Source organism: Neofelis nebulosa, chromosome 2, assembly GCF_028018385.1.
Source record: "Neofelis nebulosa isolate mNeoNeb1 chromosome 2, mNeoNeb1.pri, whole genome shotgun sequence".
Lineage (NCBI taxonomy): Eukaryota > Metazoa > Chordata > Mammalia > Carnivora > Felidae > Neofelis > Neofelis nebulosa.
In genome coordinates, this window is record NC_080783.1 from 68,286,088 (window position 1) to 68,299,546 (window position 13,459).

At 38.9% G+C, this 13,459-nt stretch overlaps 1 protein-coding gene across 5 annotated transcripts in view; it reads left to right on the forward strand.

Moving 5' to 3' along the window:
- GRB14 (growth factor receptor bound protein 14) overlaps nucleotides 1-13,459 on the forward strand; it is a 117,227-nt gene that overhangs the window by 68,853 nt on the left and 34,915 nt on the right. For all 5 annotated transcript variants that reach the window (XM_058715107.1, XM_058715108.1, XM_058715109.1 and 2 more), the window contains one exon: nucleotides 4,839-4,995. In XM_058715107.1, the coding sequence (XP_058571090.1) occupies nucleotides 4,839-4,995 (157 nt within the window). The remainder of the gene's footprint in view (nucleotides 1-4,838; nucleotides 4,996-13,459) is intronic.

Below are 13,459 nucleotides of genomic sequence, written 5' to 3' on the forward strand. Positions count from 1 at the left end.
ATAATTTTATCATTCTTAGGTAAATGTGTACTTTGGATAAATGTCAATTAAATAGGAGTTAAAAAATACAAATTTAAAATGGAACTCAAACAAAAGTACCAAGCATTTTTTCCAGTGGGTGTTATTTATTTTAAAATGAGTACATGCACCTATTCTAAAAATTTGAGTTGGTCTAGCCCTTCTAAATTTATGTGTCTTGATTCTTGGCAACCTGTTTCTTTCAAATTTGCAGTAATATAGTCTGAAGAAAATAATGGCATTTCCTAATTGGTTAGATGCCTTTTCCTTTGCCTCTTGTTCAGTTCTTGCCCACTACTTGAATTTGGCTTAGGCTTCAGAATGTCTCCAGTTTTGTTTTTTTTTAATTTATTTCCTTTCATATAAAAATATAGTAGATAAGAAAAAAATAGAGCATGAAAGTAAGAGGCATACTTCTGTTAGCCCAGGTGATGGGAGTTTTCTGTAAGAAAACATGTGTAGTCGGGAAGCCTTCCCAGCGACCTCCATGTCATTCCCATTTGCCCCCATCTCCTGACGTGAGATTTGCCAACTGGCCTCTGAGGGAACTGAGACAGTGGCTCATCATCGTGGCACATGAAGGAGCAGTCACAGGGTTGGATCCTCTTTTCCTCTCAAGAGTGGTCGTCTTTGTCAGGAGCATGCAGCAGGGCCTGACCCAGTCAGCGTCAGCCAGAGCACGTGGAGGTGCAGTGGACAGCATCCCTTAGAATCCCACCGGTTGTCTGTCACAGATACAGGTCCTCAGGACACGCCCTTAAGAACACTAGCCTCCCTGCTTGCAGTCAGGGGAAACACGGAGATTACAGGCAGATCTTGGGATCTTTGTGAACCACATGTGTTAACCAGAAAGCGAGTGAATTGATGTGAAAGGTCAAACAGTTGCATCTGATCTTGGCGATGTATTTTCACGACCTTTCTCATATGACCTTATGTAGCAACCTCAATGACTGCAAAACTCAGAACTGCCCACAAACAGCGATATTGAGTCAATTCTTACCTAGGACTGTTTGTAAGAAAACATGTATATCTGTGGATCATTGAGGAGAATTTGAATTTACTGAGCATTACGATTTAATAATCATACACTTTGTGACAAAATATTTTTAAATTAAAGTTTATAAATAGGTATTGAGTACTTACTATGTCAAAAAACTTTGGCTCTACAGGGGTACAAAGTCCATTTGTTCCGAAGATCTTTATTAAGCCATACATACGCTGCCTTGGGCCAGGTACCTGAAATATGATGTCAAATGGTAAATAAACAGAGATTTTCCTTGAAGAAATTTATTAGTACAATTGAGGAGAAGGGCCTGCAAATAGAAAATTATAAAATAAGAGTATGTAAAAGAGTAATATAAATTACAAAGGCTTGGGCAGTCAGGGAAGACCTTCTGGAGGAAGTGCCATGGAAACTGGGGCCTAACAGTAAGTAGGAATTTGCCAAATAAGGTGCGTTGTTGGTGGTTGGAGTGTTGATCCCAGTTAGAGGGTACCTCATATGCAACTAAAAAAGAACAGCTTACAAGTACCTGACCTATTTGGCTAGGATCGTAGAATGACCTGTAATATAGGCTGGTTTCCTGGAGAATGTACATGTTGTGTGCATCCTAGAGTTTGGGCTTTATTCCATGTGTTCCCACTTTCCTGGATCCCTTTCTACCTCATGTTATCTTTCAGACTTTCTTGCCTCTAAGTCACCATTAGTATTGGTACTTCTCAGGGTTCAGTCCTAGATTCTCTTTTTCTTTTGTTTTTCCTTTTCTCCCTCACCAGGCGTATCCGTGTCCATGGGTTTGTTTATGACTTAAAAGCTCGATGGTTCTTAAGTCAATTCTGAACTTAGGACCATACATCCCTATTACCACCATCCTGCCTACCACCTCAGTTTCCTTCCTCTTTGCTGCTCCTGCCATCCCTGACTCCTCTCAGTCTTTAGAACTTGCCAAATTCCTTCTTACCCAAGGGACTTCTGTTCCCTTAGCTGAAATGCTCTCACCTTCTCTTTGCCTGGCTCTAGCCCACTCTTCAAGTCTTGCCTTACATTATCACTTTTTCACAGATACCTTCCAGGTCTCTCACCCTAACCTAAGCTCCATTTTATGATTAGTAATATGCCATACTTTTATGCTGGTAAAAGTTGGTAATTATTATTTTTTTAATACTGCCTTCCCTACTAGACTTTAAGCTCTCTGAAATGAACAACAGTCTCTGTCTGTGACAGACAGCCTTATATTAAAACACTTAGCAAAGGATGTGCACCTTGTAAGGGGTCTTAGTAAATATGATGAGCTGCTTGAGTTGGGACAACAAGGAGCCACTGAAGAATCTTAGTAGCAGAACGACCTGATTGGATTGGCAATAAGCAAGTTTCTTCTGCCAGCAGTATGGAGATTGACCTAGGGGGTCCATGGCTAGAGAAAGGGAGAAATGTAGGTAGGTGTTACCAGTAGACACGGCACATATAAAAACACAAAGAAATCAAATTCACTTGTTCCAGGGGCTCTGAGATATTCTCAAGATTATTTTCATCTGTTAGCGTGGCTTACTCCACGTGGGCCTCATTTTCCCCCACTCTTTCTCTTTGTGAACAATAACAGCTTCATCCTACGTCTGCCCAATAGAAAAGAGGGTCCACTCTATGGTTATGTGAACAGATATCCAGATTGGCTCTGACTGGCTCTGATGAGGTCATACGCCCTTCTCTGAAGTAATAACTGTTGCCAGAGGGATTCTGGGTGCTGGTGGATCAGTCTGGATACTATCTATCCGGATCTGAGGCAGTGGTATGAACCAGTATGGTAAACTGGCCATAAAAAGACATGTTTTTGTATACATGCTCCTACCACGGCTGATTTCAAGCTGGATGCCTGACTTGCAGCTCCTGAGTGTTTAACAGCCGGCTCTGGTAAGCCTGTCCCTGAAGCTCTAGGTCTCCATGGCTGAGCTGGAGGGAGAGCTGCAGGGGTCACAAGGACCGATGGTGAGGGAGGGAGTGTGCTCTAAAAGGCAACCAGAATATTGTTAGAGAAGACAGGTAGGTACCTGGTAGCCAGTCTACCAAGGAAATTTGCACTGTACTATGCATAAAGTATACTTCGGTGTCATGATTTTCGTTTACCTAAGAATTTTTTAAAGTTCCTATATCATTTCCTTGAATAACATGCTGAGACATTATATAATATTCCATTCTATGAAAGTACTGTCATATACCGTTCTTTTATAGTTGAATATTTAGATTAATAGAATTATATGTAACGCTTTGCTGGGTATGTCTATGCTTAAAGCCATTTTCCACATTTAGGACAGATTTACTGAGATGGTTTACGTAAGGGAAATTACTGAGTCAACGGAATGGACCTTTTAATGCTTTTGAATACTTTCCAATAGGTGTACAAAATAGTTTTACCAATTATATCACTCCTATCACTGTAAGAAAGCAAGTATTTCATCACACTGTTATTAAGTGTAATTTTAAAAAAAAAATGGTAGGACAAGGGCACCTGAGTGGCTCAGTCGGTTATGCATGAAACTCTTGATTTTGGCTCAGGTCATAATCTCACAGTTCGTGAGACCAAACCCTGCATCGGGCTCTGCGTTGACAGGGCAGATCCTGCTTGGGATTCTCTCTTTCCTCTCTCTGCCCCTCCCCTGCTTGTGCGCATGTGCTCTCTCTCAAAATAAATAAATAAACATTAAAAAAAATTGGTAGGACAAAATTGATAAATCATTTTTATTTGCATTTGTTTGAATTACTAAAAATGTTGAAATGTCTATTTTTGTAACAAGTGTATTTCTTATAGTGAATTTTCATACCATTTCCCACTTGTGTGTGTATATGTTGATCTTACTATACTATTATCATAGGTGTTTATCTTCTTATAATTAATTTAATTAATATACAACCATACCATAGTTAATAATGGAAATTCTAGCACAGAGCACAACTTGGTAAATGTTAAGGGGAGTGTTGTATATGAAACTCTCTCTAATTCTGTATAATTTAGAGTAACATTAGCTGCTGTGATAGATAAATACAAATTCACAGTAAGTGAACACAATAAAAGTTTATTTCTTGCTCATGTCAAAGTTCCATATGGGTGTTCTTAGTTGGGCACCTTTCGTGTGGTCATGGTGGGATAAAGGCTCTTTTTGTCCTATGGCTTTTCTTCCCTCTAGGTCCTTGTAGTCATTTCCATTCAGTGGGAGGGTGGCCTAACAATGGGGGACAATATGTGGGAGATTTTTATGGATGAGGCCTGAAAGCACAACATTGAATGTGCTTACATTCCATTGACTAAAACTCAATCCCATGGATACAACTAATTGCAAGGGGGAAAAATGATTTGGTACACATCTAGCCAGTCTTTGCCCAAGTTTCAAGAACCTGAAAATAGAGACATCTTTCCATAAAGGCTGATTTACTTACTGCTTTTACTACCTGTATATATCTGGGAATGAATAGCCCATGTTACTTGGATTACAGGATTTAAATATGGAATGGAAAATTTTAAGTATTGTTAAGGGATATATAGCTTTTTAATAGACCAGAGTGGTAGAGAAATGACAGCAAATGGTCACTGAACGTCCTCTACTTTAGACACTGAAGAGAAGAGAGTAGAAGTTGTCAGACATAGTGATTTGACATGTTATGGACAAGTTTTGGATAGGCAACATTTTTTCAGTGTTTTAGAAAATTAAATGTATAAGAATCCATATAAGGACTTTGTAATTAGCTCAGCCAATAAGTTTGACGACTTATTAGAGGGATATTTTTTAATAGACTATTTTAGCTCATTTTCTTATTTCTACCTACACAGGTAATTAAAGTATACAGTGAAGATGAAACCAGCAGGGCTGTAGAGGTACCCAGTGACATAACTGCCCGAGATGTTTGCCAGCTGTTGATCCTGAAGAATCATTACATTGATGACCACAGCTGGACCCTTTTTGAGCATCTGCCTCACATAGGTCTAGGTAAGGATACAGAACCGTAGTCCATATCCTTGCTTTTCCGTTCCTTATAGCTTCAATCATATGGCAAAGAGTTTCTTCAGACGTAGAAAAATAGAAGAGAATTATGAATAGTCTTTTTCTTTATTTTTGGTGTTGGTGGTTGGGACACAAAGAATGTAGCACAAAATGAAAGTAAGGGTAGAAATATTACACATTTAGCACACTTCTTTGTTTAAATAATGATTTAGGGAAATTTGGGAGCCAAAACACAGAGTCCAAGTTGATAGAAAGATAAATGCCATAATAATCGTTGGTAGCACAGTGAACATTTTTTGAGAAGTTAATAAAATAAGCTGTTATCTGAACTACTTTTTGAACTGGTTGTAGTGAAGACATGGGAAATTTCTGCACTAGTGCTTCTCTTTATGGATGTGTAAACCCTAAATTTTTCTAGAAGAACTAAGTAACTCTTTTACATTTTAAAGTCATAAACATAAAGAATAATCTTCAAAAATATTGTGTAAATTGGAAATGCAGCTCTGTGTTGTAAAATGTAGAGGGCTTTCTCCTCCATTTTTTAAAACAAGTTAAAAGAATTTTTATTCTTCTGTTGGAGTGAGACAGAATTTGGCAACAATTTTATTTCACATTTTCTTATTTTTACAGGTATTAGTGTTAAAGAACATGTTCCCCTAATAAGTAGTGAAAAAGAAAGGGGTTTGTTATGTTCATGCCATCCGATTCTTTGAATTCCATATTTGTTTCCTGCGGCTGCTCTAACACATTGCTATACACCTGGTGACTTACAACAACCAAACTTTATTCTTGTGGCTCTGGAGGCCAGAAGTCTAAAATCAGTATCGTCGGGTTGAACTTAAGGCATCGGCAGGGATGCACTTCTCTTGGAGGCTGTAGAAGACCAGCTGTTCCCGCACTCTTCCAGCTTCTGGTGGCGGCCGGCATTCCTCAGCTATGGCCATGTCACTTCAGTCCCTACTTTCGTGGTCACACTGGATTTTCCTTCTCTGTGTCAAATCACCCTCTGCCTCTGTCTTATAAAAATGGTACCATTTAGAGTTTACCTGGATAATCCAGGATAATCTCTTAGTTTTAAGGTCCCTTAATCACATCTGCAAAATTCTTTTTTTTTTTTTTTTTTGGCCATATTAGGTAAAATTCACAGAAAACCTGAATTCTGAAGGTATGCTATATGGGCCAGGGCAACTTGCTGTCATTGCCTTCCCAGGGCAGAAAAAGTTCAACATATATTTTCTGCGTTGATATTTGTGACTAATTTAACTTCTATTCATGACCATTAATCTCCTTAAAGTATGATGTTGACTCTCAATAGACATCTGCCATATTCTAAACTTATCTTGTTTACTTATGCTCTTAATTAGCATATGAAATTACAGTATTCTATACTATTAATTTTTTCTTTGGGAGCAACTTAAAAAACATTTTTTTTTTTTTTTTGGTTATAGTCACGACAGTTTATCCCTAACAAATAGCTTGAAACTCAATAATAAAAATCTACTCTGTAAATCACTGAAACCACAGCAAGTGATATTAAGGAATAAAACGCACAGGTCTTTTAATGTTGAGGCTTCAAATGGAACGCTGAGAATTAATTTGAGTTGCATACTAAGTTTAAGATTTTAGGCATCAACTAGAAATATGTTTCTCCATTACTCTATTTTCTGGAAATGCTGAAATAAAATCAAAGATGTGAGAATATTGTCTCATGGCTTTGTCAACCATGCATCAGGCCAAAGATTATGGGAAAGAAATGGGGTTCCACAGCTTTCTTGTGTTCTTTTTCCTCCTTTTGGTTTTCACTCAGATTATATCTTTAAATAGTAGAAAAGCTGCTGGCATAATGCTCTCCAAATACTGATGCATATTAGATTTACCATCTTCCATATCTGTATTTATTTATTAGCTGCTTTATTTCTGTAAGGATACACTGAAACATTAGATGGTAGCTAACGAATATCTATTTTCTTCACTTATTTATTTATTGTCTAATTTCTCTGTTTTAACATAATCTGTAATTATACTGTGCATTTACTTTTGTAGACTTTTTGTGTGTGTGTGTGGGTGTATGTGTGTGTGCGCTTAAAAATACCTCTTATTTTTCTTTTTCTTTTTTTTTCATTTCACCTTACAGATTCCACAAAAACTAGGAACTCTCCCTGCCTTTTCCTGTTGACTTCTTCAAACAATTTAGTAGATATTTATTGACTATTTTATACCCAGCTTTAGATCGTGGGGGTACAGTATGAACATGATAGACAAAAAAAACAAAAGAACAAACAAAAGAAAAAACCCACTGCCCTTGTGAGTTTGTATTTTCGAGGGAAGAGAAAGATAAGAAGCAAATGACTAAAATTTGTAACCCCTTAGATGATGATAAGTATGGGTTTCTCCTGATATCCAAAAGTAGAGTGCTCTTACTGAAAACTTTCATAAGCTGAAACTGTATAGAGCAAAGAAGCATTTACCATTAATTTATATGGAACAATATTTGAGCATTCCCAGACCCCACAAATAATCTCTCTTAGTATTTTCTGGTGTCTCAGGGTGCATCTCGCCAACAGATGCACAGAATAAATCAAGATAAAGCCCAGATGCTCACAGACTAAGTTCAAAGCTATGGTGGCTTGACGCTGAGATGCTGAGTGCAGTTCCCTGGAAGGAGCTTGGCGGGGCCATGTCACTGCTCTCCAGGGTGCACACTGCCTCTATAAGGGCTCGCTGCAAAGCAAACGCTGATTGGTATTTTCATTTTTCACCTTTTTATGTAAAAGTGAAAATCCTCTTTGGATTTCTGCAGGTTGGCAAAAACAGGTACTAATGTAGGTCTTTTGTAAAAGCAAAGTGTTGTAATGCGAACTTTTGAAAAGCTGGAACTTTTGAAAAGCCTATACTGGGAGAAAAGGAAGGCAGGAAGAAGGAAAGAGCATGCTGGGGGTGAGTGGGCGATGCATTTTATTTCTTATTTTTATTACTTTGAAAGAGAGAGAGAAAGCGTGCAGTAGCAGGGGAGGGGCAAAAAGAGAGGGAGACAGAGAGTCCTAAGCAGGCTCTACACTGTTAGTGCAGAATCCGATGCAGGGCTCGAACCCGCAAACCGTGAGATCATGACCTGAGCTGAAATCAAGAGTCATTAACGGAATGAGGCACCCAGGTGCCCCAGGAGACGCACTTTAAAAAAAGGGATCAGGGAAGATGTCCTTGATAACATCATGTGGAGGAGAATATTTGTGGCACTGTGCTCAGGCAGCAGCCAGAGGCCAGCACTTCTGGAATAAGGTGGGGAGTGAGGGAGTGGACTTCAGTAGGGCAGCTACAGAGCCAGCACATGTAGGGTCTCTTAGGCCACGGAGGGGCTTGACTTTTCCATTGAGTGACAGAAAAAGTGACTGGAGGTCTTGGAGTCAGAGAGCAAATACGATCCTGATTTAGTTTTGAAAGTACAGTCGACCCTTGAATAACATGGATTTGAAGTCCACAGATCTACTTATATGTGGATTTTTTCTAATAAATACGGTCTAGTACTGTAAATTTATTTTCTCTTCCTTATAAATTTTCTTGATAACGTTTTTCTCTAGTTTACTTTATTGTAAGAGTACAGTATATAATACATATAACCTCAAAGTATTCATGGACTGTTTATATTACCAATAAGTCTTCCAGTCAGCAGTAGGCTATTCGTAATTAAGTTTTGGGGGAGTCAAGTTTCATACAGATTTTTTACTACAAGGGGAGATCTGCACCCCTGTCGTCCACATGGTTCAAGAGTCAGCTGTATACTGGTAAGAAGGCCAGAACTCAACCTTCTAGAGGCTAAGCCACTTTATTTTGCTTCTATATCAAATTAACTGTGGCTTCCTGGATTGATCCTGGTGCATATGTAATTTCTGCCGGTTGCTCATGCCCCACTGTAGCATCTTCATGGTATTGTCTACCCACGTATGAGGTGTAGTATTGGTGAGACCCTGACACATTATGGGCAAGAATGTTGTAACTTGTAGGATAAATGAGAGTTAAGGGTTTTCTGTACTTTAGTTCACGTTAATGACCAAGGTAAGCTTAGGAAAGTTTCAGAGACATTTTACGTTGTTAAAATAAATGTGCTATTGTTGTTGCTTCTGATCCAGTAAAGCACACCACAGATTACTAAAGTCAGAAGGAGGAGCACTTAATATTCAAAGTATAGTATGTATATGGAATCTAAAGTCTGTTTTCAGAGTGGCATTTTCTGTGGCAAAGGAAATGTCCATCTTATTAGTATTTTTTAATATAAATGCATGTGTGTGATAGCTGTTATTAATGTGCATCTTCTATGTGCAAGGCACAGAGGGAGAGGTTTAATATTAATCTTGATAGATGTTCATATTACTTACCCTCATGGTGACCCTGCAAGATACGTTTTTTTTTTTTAAAGCTCCATTTACATATAGGAATACAAAGATTCAGTGATGAGATACCTTGCCCAGAGTCAAATGTTGCTCAAGTCTAGGTCCTTTTACGTTCTTCAAGTCTTTGCGTTTTCCATTGAAATGAGTTTGTCTCTCCTCATCCCAGTAGACAACCGGTCCAGGGATTCTGTGGTTGATTTGTCTCTGTCTCACTCTGTGTCTCTTTCATGTGTGATGTGAGTATAAGTTAAAATTTTGAACCCTCAAGAACATTTTTCGGTAAATGTTTCCTACCAAGTGGTATTGAAGTTATTGGGAGCAAACCGATCTATCCTGTTCACTTTGTAGCACAGCCAGTTATTTCTTCTGGCCGAGCAAGAGGATCATGTTGGAAGTGACTTCTCCTTGAATTTGTATATAGCATAAACGATAACATGACTTTTGGAACTTTGAGTACACTATCAATAGTTCATATCTTCTGGCAATAATTATTAATGTATGTTGCTGAGAATTTTAATAGGCAGAGTAAATCATTGAAGGCAGCTAAACATCCTCATTTTGTTATGAATCTCTGATTTTCCTGATTTTGGATCATCTTATGATGAGGTTCCAGTTGCACGCAGTTTTATAGACATTGAATTTAAAACATCAGTACATCTACAAATGTTTGCCCTTCTCTCCTGTGTTGACGTTTTGTAACTGGTGTGTTTTACTTCATAGCCACTGGATGTCACTGTGGTTCCCCAGATGGAGCCCTTTGCTTTTACAATCAGTGTTAAGTGGATTGAGGGGGGAGTGGGGCGGGGGCAGAAACTTCAGTTTTAAGTCCTCTGGAACTTAATGGGATCCATGTTTGTCTTGCTCCCATTTTGATTCCTAATTGAAGCCACGGTATGAAGCAGTGGCAATTAACACAATACCTCAAGCGCATACCTATGGACTCCTCGGGAAGAAGAATTAATTGTATTTTAGTGTCATTGCTGGGGACAGCTGAGAGTTCCATTGTGAATATCATTGTGGAGTGGCTTTAATAAGCAAAATGAATGACTTGAGGCTTTTAATGAAACCATTTTTATGTGTGCAGCTGTCCCCACGTGATCTCTTTAAGACAGAAACAGTGCACAACAGTGGTAAAAAGGAGCTTCACAGCCGCCTGCTTTGAAGCTGTTCCTTTACTTTTTTTTTTTTTTTTTTTTTCTTTTTTACCAAAGAAGCACAAGTGTTGTTCCTGTTGTCTGGAGCTGAAACGTGGTTGTACTTTCAGCGTTGTTTGTAACCTACCAGCCATCAGAATTGTGACCACTCTTATCACCAGTACCAGTAATTGTGAAGCTTTTAGGATATGTGGCGCTAGGCTTCCTTCTCTGCTGAAACTGACCTGAGCTCTGAGGAGGCGTGGTGTCCTGGTGGCACGCCAAGACTGGAGGCAGAGAATATGAACCAGTGGGGCGCCTGAGTGGCTCAGTCAGTTGAGCATTTGACTTTGGCTCAGGTCATGATCTCGCAGTTCATGAGTTTGAGCCCCGCATCCAGCTTGCTGCCAGTTCGTGAGTTCAAGCCCTGCATCCAGCTCGAGGCTGTCTGCGTGGAACCTTCAGATCCTCTTTTCCCTCCCTCTCTCTGCTCCTCCCCTGTTTGTGCTCTCTCTCTCAAAAATAAACATCAAAAAAAGAAAGAAGAAAGACAAGAAAAGAAAAGAAAAGAAAAGAAAAGAAAAGAAAAGAAAAGAAAAGAAAAGAAAAGAAAAGAAAAGAAAAGATGAACCAGTGAAGAGTTATAACTAAATCTGCCTCCTGGTCCAGCTGATTTTTCCTTCTCGCTGTTCTCCTAGCCTGCATTCAGGTCTTATCATCTCTCTCCTCAGGTATTATATTAGCCTTATAACAGGTCCCTTTGCCTCTGGTCATACCAAGGTTATCCTTGTGAATGCAACCCTGATTCTTCATGCATTAGGGCCCAAGGTCCTTTGCAGGCCTTGTAACACCTATGACCTGACTACCTCTCCTGTCTCCAGCCTTGTGTCTCCCCCTCTTCTTCCTGTACGTTTATACATTAAAGAAGTTCCTGTAGTCGCCCGCATATACTACAGTTTCCACTCCTTGGTTTCCTTGCTTGTGCTGTTAGGATTCTCAGCAAGTTCTTTCTCACCCGTCTTTACCTGGCTATGCCTCTTCCAAGGCTTACTTGGAATTTTAGTTAAAAATGATAGTAAGGTATAACTGGTAGCCATTTCCTAAAAATATTATGAAAACAAAGCAAGATGAAAACCCTCAGTTGTCCAAGCTGACAGCCAGCTAACGTAGTGCCATGGTTTGAGAGAGAGAGAAAGAAAAGCATTAGGAGGCATCCCATGCTCAGCCTTATCAAGTAGAGTTGCCCCTTCCCTCTGAGAGCAGGTAGGGAGACAGGTCTGTCTCTTCTGTGTTCCAATTAGGATATTTACTGTTCTTGAGACAATTAGGGTACTTACTGGCACCACCGCTTCTTATACATCCTTTAGGAAATTGCAAATCCTGAAAATAACAGAGTGGTGCCAGAAACACTAGGAGTGATCGTGATGGATTGTGTCCCAGGAGGGGATGTTCCCACAAGTACATGCTGGACTGGGGTGTGGAAAACAAGCAAATTTGGCCAAGAAGTAGGTATAGGGCTGTTCAAGCAGGGTTATTTACAATATCGATGAATTAGAAAAATGTTATAGCAATCAAGGGATGTAATAAAGTACATCCGTAGTATGTAAGTTATGCAGCTTTTGATCATGTTTTTGGAGTCCTCCCTTTGAAAACTGATATGGGCAGATATAAAATCAATGATGACTGACTGGATGTGTGTATATATATATATATATATATATATATATATATATGTATGTACACACACACACACACACACACACACACACACAGTGTCTCCTAAATTTCATATACATACATTCATATGGACCCAGGGAAAAAACAAGAAGGGATTATACTGAAATGTTAAGTGATAATTCCTGATTGGTAAGCTTAAAAATGGATTGTGATTGTCAGCTGCCCATGCTTTTCAAATTTACTATAGTGGAAATGTATTATTTTAGAATCAAAAAAAAAAAAAAAAGAAACACAGTTTTAAAAACTTAAGAAATTTTAAAAGATTTAAGACATCTTCCTGAAGCTCCAAGTTGGGCCAGCTACCCATCTTCTGAGCTGCTGTAACATTTTCTGCAACTATCTTTTTTTTTAATTTTTTTTAATGTTTATTTATTTTTGAGAGCAAGAGAGACAGAGTGTGGGTGGGAGAAGGGTAGAGAGAGAGTGAGACATGGAATCTGAAGCAGGCTCCAGGCTCTGAGCTGTCAGCATGGAGTACGACACAGGGCTTGAACCCACGGACCGTGAGATCATGACCTGAGCCAAAGTCGGACGCTTAACTGATTGAGCCACCCAGGCGCCCCTTCTGCAAATATCTTAATAGTGGTCATATTATGAAAACTAGACAGTAGTTCCATGAGAGATGGATCTCTGAATACATCTTTGTAAGCCAGGGTTTAAGACAAATAAATGGTTTCTGAACTAAAACATACTAAACTATAAGGTACTTATATCAAGCAGTTCAAAGGATGGATTACAACGTACATAGAAGGAAAAGACTTGGAAAAGAAGCCAAAGAAATCAGATGCAATGCTCAGATGGAAATTTATTGTAAGTCTGTAAAGGATGTATTTCGTAACTTAGAATTTATGGAAGCAGTTTCTAAACTCTTCGGTTATTTACCAGTCAGCTTGAGGTAATGTATATGCAAATGCTTTGCAGAAAAGTAAGATTTCTATGAATACAAGTTGTGATCGGTGAGTCTGAGTTAATATGAAGACTACTTCAATTTGTTGAACAATAATCTGCAGGGCCTTTATAGCCATCAAGCTAAGTGTCATCATTTTCCTAATAATTGTACTTGGGGAGCTGAATATGGTGGTAGCAATTTTTCCAGGGGATCTCTCTGGTATTAAGTAGTTTTCTTAGGTTAAGGAACCTTTCAGAATCGAGCCTTATTTAATTCTTTGCTTCTCCAGTTTTTGTTTTGCT